The 5324-nt window shown below is 43.7% G+C and overlaps 1 protein-coding gene across 1 annotated transcript; it reads left to right on the forward strand.

Annotated features, from left to right (window-relative positions):
- Positions 1-531: 531 nt before the first annotated feature.
- Positions 532-4882, forward strand: LOC123131866 (uncharacterized). The gene is made up of 3 exons (XM_044551564.1): positions 532-1754; positions 3066-3140; positions 4390-4882. Exons 1-2 carry the CDS (start codon positions 608-610, stop codon positions 3116-3118), a joined length of 1200 nt encoding a protein of 399 aa, XP_044407499.1. The 5' UTR covers positions 532-607; the 3' UTR covers positions 3119-3140; positions 4390-4882.
- The last annotated feature ends 442 nt before the right edge of the window (positions 4883-5324 follow it).

Consider the following 5324-nt stretch of genomic DNA (forward strand, 5'->3'; position numbering starts at 1 on the left):
GCTCTAGAAGCGGGAGTGAGCGAGACCGCATGCGCCTGCGAATCTTACCCAGGTCCGGGGCTCTCGTGGAGATAACACCCCTAATTCTGTTCTGCAGGGTCTCCGCATGATGACCATCGTCAATAGAATAGCTACAAGATTGCTCCTTGAGCTATTTCGGCTAGAGGAGGAAGAAGAGCAAGGCTAGCTCTATCTTCTCCTTCAATGGATGTGTGTGATCTCTAAGGTTCTAAACCCTTTGCATGGGTGAATCTGGGGGTTTATATAGACCTACCCTCCAGGAATACAATGGTAATCCGATCAAGTGTAGGACCCGGCCGTTAGTATCTCTGGACGCCGGCTTCTCCGCCGGCTGCTGGGCCCCGCCGGCTGCCGTGTTCTTGGCCGGTAGGTAGGGCCCGCCGTTTGCGGGCCATGTCGACGGCTTTTATATTGTAGCCCTGCCGCTGATGACGGAGGCTTTCTCGAGAGGAGCATGGCTTCAGTATCCAGCCTCCAGCCATCTTTGGGCTCTCCACTTGACTACGTTGCGATTCAAGTCCAGAGCCGCACCATTTCTCCGAAAAGAAAAGAAAAAAGTTCCGCACCAGCGACTAGGGCGAGCGAGATGACCAGCCGCCACCGCCCGCCGCCGTCGCCGGCGGCGGGTCCACTGGAGAACGACGACCTGCTCTCCGAGATCCTCCTCCGCCTCCCCCCGCAGCCGTCCTCCCTCCCCCGCGCCTCCGCCGTCTGCACGCGCTGGCGCAGCCTCGCCTCCGACCCCGGCTTCTGCCGCCGTTTCCGCATCCACCACCGCCGCAATCTTCCCCTCCTCGGTTTCTTTGAAAATTCTCTCGGCCGCTCCTTCATACCTGCTCTGGAGGCGCCCAATCGTGTCCCGCCCGGGCGCTTCTCCTTGCAGCCCGGCGACAGCGACCCGATCCCCTTCCGGTGCATCGGATGCCGCCATGGCCTCGTGCTAGTCTTCGACCTGAGGCGCCTTTACCTTGTGTGGGACCCCGTCACCGGCCACCAGCACCGCCTAGCCTGCCCCCCGGGGTTCGATCCGGAGGGCTCGACCGTCAACGGGGCGGTGCTTCGTGCTGGGCCAGACGTCCAGCACTTCCAGGTGGTCTTGGTAGCGGCAGGCGACGACGACAGAAAACAAAGGCGAGTGTTCGCCTGCGTTTACTCGTCGGAGACCGGCGGGTGGGGCAATGTCACCTCGACACCGATTGAGTCCGAGGTTCCCAACGTCCTTCCCATCGCAGTTGATACAGTGCCTGCTGTGCTGGTTGGGCGTTCCCTTTACTGGTTACTTAAAGGGAGTTCATCAAGCCACTCTCCATTTAATGCGGAGAAGCAAATCATTGAGTTTGATTTAGAGAAGCAGAAGCTTGCTGTGATACGGATGCCAGGGGCGGCGGATGTTTTTCTAGGCCGTGTAACAGTCGTGCAGGAAGACGGTGGTGGGCTGGGTTTCCTCATCGTGAAAGACCTCACTGCCCAAGCTCAATTATGGAAGAGGAAGATGGATTCTGATGGTGTTGGCTCATGGGAACTGAAAAGAACCATTGATCTGAATAAACTTCTTTCCCTGAATTTAGAGAAGCATATAGGGATAATACGATTTGCCGAGGACAATAATTTGCTGGTTCTGCCCACCGTTTTCGGCCTCTTCACAGTTCAGCTTCAGTCATTGCAGTACAAGAAACTTTCTGGATACAACAAATTTTGTCACCTTCATCCATTCGAAAGTGTCTACATTGCAGGTAATAGCATCACTAGCATGCCTCCACACTTCTTTATTTACAAAACCAAGTTATTTTTTGATAATTGAGATGGGATCTTATTCACATCCTTTCATGTTAAGCTAACAATTTTAAGTAGTGTCGTATCACTTATTTCTTTTGCTGCTTGATGACCTCTTCAACATATAGCAATTTTCTTTCTGTAATGTCTCTGTCCCGGTGCTTATGTGGTGGTGTTTTATGTGATGGTTATGAGCTGGGTTCACATGTGCTACTGCTAGTTAGTGTCACCTGGGCGATGGGCTATTTGTTGTTATCTGATTTGTCAAAAAATTATGTAGCAATGCCTTGTATAATCCATCACTAGACCCCACCCGGTGTGGGAGCTTCTAGCACTGGGTCTGTCCTTTTTTATCATATAATTATTATCACTGAACTATATGGTTCAAGTCAGAGCCAGCAAACTGTCCTTCTCAGTTCATTATATGAGTATCCATACAAGAAAACAATGAACACCAATATTGGCAGATTCTTTGTGTGATAATGAAACTAAATTTGCTATTGCCTGCCTATTGACATATGCAATAATTTTATGAGGGTATTTTTAGTGCATAGCTTCAGTGTAGTTTATCCCAAGCCAAGACACTTAACAGATGGAAGTTGAAAACAACACGAAAAACTAGTTTGAACCAACTGTAACGTCAATACCTAATGGAAGAAATAGAACTACCTTTAAGCTTACAAATGTACCTTGAGCTGCCTATTTGACATTTCAGTTGGTTAAAACTTATATCTGCTAATCATGCTAATAATCTTAACTCAGTACTAACGAGTTCATTTCAAATTCATAAAAATTTGTCACTTTATCACTATTAGGAGAGTCTGTTGTGGTGCAAGTCCATTTCTTTTGTTCATGGAAACTACTAATGCGTTCTTTTGTACATTTTTCAGGCAAAATTTATTTAAAGATACTCTAAAATATCATGATAACTTTTTTGCTAGATTTTTTAGTATCATTATTGTTTTTTCCAAGTATGGCACGGAATGAGCTTAATAATTCTGGTTAACTTGTCTCTTCTGACCAGCTAATAGCATAATAGTCTAAGCGTGCATGTTCTTCAATTTTACAATATTGATCAGTATATACTGTTTTTGGATATTCTTTAAATTCAATAATAGATGTGGTTTTGTTTATCTGTTTCTAATGTTGTATCAAACTGACTTTTTGTTCCAACTAAAGCTGTGAGTTCATCTGAATATCTCCTTGATGCCTCCTTGTACCTATTTGGCCTTTCGTTGGAATGTCATAGGTTGTTTGACTTATGCTTGCAGAAACAGGCATCGGTGGTGGACATGGTGCACCTGATCTTTTGCAAAACACATAAAGATGGTTGTCTCTTTGAGCAGGTAAACTTAGCTTCTGCATGTATGGTAAGATATCTGAAATAGTTTGTACTGCAAGAGAGGACTCTTGTCATGCTTTATGCTGCACCTGTATTATTTTTCCAGGCTTTACTTCTTATCCCTTCCTGAGCAGCTTCCCATTTACTTCCACATGCCGTCCTTCTCTTTTGTTTGCTGATGTTGTACCCCCTCTGCCTCCCCTTATACTGGATGTGTTATTTCAATTGCCCTCCTCTCCCATCCGTCTGCCTTGCTTTCAGTTTACCTACTCCTTAGTACTCACCCAGTTCCTTCTGGTACTGTGGGTTCTTCTCCCTCTATCTTCTCCGGTGGCTGGTGAATTAGGAGTTAGGATCCTTCCCAATTCCCTATTTGTGCGATATGCTCGTGTCTGCATTTAGAAGCGGAGGGAGTATGATTTATTTTGTTGCTTGCATTTATCGACGATTATTCTTGTTTTAGGCTGTTTGTTTAAACATTTTCTCCGCATTTCGTGTGTTGTCTGACAAATTCTTATATATAGGTAATTGGCCATTAGCCACTAATATTAATTTGGTTGGTCCAAACTATCAGTAGCTATGTTTTTTGTGGACTGTAATTTCTTCATCAGTTGCCACCATTGATGTTTAAAACTTCATATGAAACAAGTGATCAAACTGACATGATTAGATTCACCATAAAAACTGCTCTTATCACCAATACCTTTTTTTACTTTTACTGGCATGTTAGTGGTGGAAGTACTACTCGATGCCGTAGAGACTGGAGAGTAAAAAATTAACAGTCATTTTGGACCGAAGTCTTAGTTAGTAAGATGATGCATGGCCCCTTGTTTGAGGCTTGTACTGCAAGAATTTGATGAATTTCGATTTGTTATTGACTAGCTAGCTCGTACATTTCTAAAAGCATGCTTATGAACTAGAAACCGAACTAGAAACCAGACATTTCTGCTATCCTACTTAATGAGCCCCTCATAAGCCCACTTATCTTTTAGTCTTTATGCAGACCAGATGTAGCCAAAGACTGCTAATATTAGAAGTTGAAGGTGCATTACTACACTACAAATTACCTATTATCGTTCTCTCTTTCAAATGTTGGTTGTATCTGTCTAATAATGCAGAGATGGTATAACTTTGGAGCTTTTGACACAATTTCCACAATGTTTTCTGCTTGAGTCATAGAAAAATTATGAGAATAACTCCTGATTGAATAGTACCAAGTTTGTTCGACTGATATGATATTGCATGCTCTGCAGGAATCTACAGTTACATTCTGGTGGCTGAGATGTAGAAACGAGTTGTTGGTGTAGTTTCTCCCATTCTAAAGGTCGACTGCAGAGATTGAGCCTCTATGTAGCATGCATTGGTCAGCTGTTAAATGAACTTGTAGGAACTAATCGCTTGGATTTATCTATTATCTAACTTATGTAGACATTCTCGGCTGGCATGAAGGAACATTAATTTGCTTCCATTAATTAGTACTTGTCCCTCTCGGTTCGCTTAATTTGCAAGCAAGTATGTTCCAGTTTTCTGTGTCTTTTTGTTGATTTTGTTATCTAATTCTGTCTAGTGAATGTGAACTGCAGCTGGCTGTGTGGTGCTATTTGTTATCTCACAACTGGCGACTCAACCAGGATGGCGGCAATGCCATTTTGCTACTGGCATGCTTCTTCTTCTTCTTTCCTTTGAGATGAGATGTAGGATTTGATGAGTTGGCTAACATTTGAAATATTGTGAGTTAGTTTTGAAGAAATTAAAAGGTCTCACTTATTATTACTGGCAAAAGGGAAAAAAAGATGAATAGTTTCGGTTCTTGCGATCAGGAACAAGGATAGTTAAACTAATGAGAGGGCAATGTTAGCTTGGATCTGCCGCTGCGTGTTGAGATTAGCAAGCCTTTTGCATTAGCAGTGTGATTTTGCAAAACATATTCCGTGATGACCCATTTTCGTGTGTTTTTCTTGAATTTCCATCTGGTTCTGAACTCAGAATTTATAGGCTTCGTCCTGACATTGGATGTTGAATCCAATTGAGTGTGGAATTGGAAAGATGCTCCTGTATTAAACTGCCTACAGAAGGTTTTGCATCAGTGGTTTGATGGAATAAGTTTAGAACTGATAGAAGCAGACTATGATATCCTAGTTTTAGAACTCTGTTGTCTTATGTATGGGCATGATAAGATTGACTTGGT

The sequence above is a fragment of the Triticum aestivum genome, chromosome 6A (genome assembly GCF_018294505.1).
Source record: "Triticum aestivum cultivar Chinese Spring chromosome 6A, IWGSC CS RefSeq v2.1, whole genome shotgun sequence".
Taxonomy (NCBI): domain Eukaryota; kingdom Viridiplantae; phylum Streptophyta; class Magnoliopsida; order Poales; family Poaceae; genus Triticum; species Triticum aestivum.

Bases quoted from the DNA above. Each gene is read 5' to 3' on its own strand.
- LOC123131866 (XM_044551564.1), top strand. From the start codon at position 608: ATGACCAGCCGCCACCGCCCGCCGCCGTCGCCGGCGGCGGGTCCACTG. The intron at 1,755-3,065 runs GTAATAGCATCA...TTATGCTTGCAG, and splicing joins CGAAAGTGTCTACATTGCAG to AAACAGGCATCGGTGGTGGA.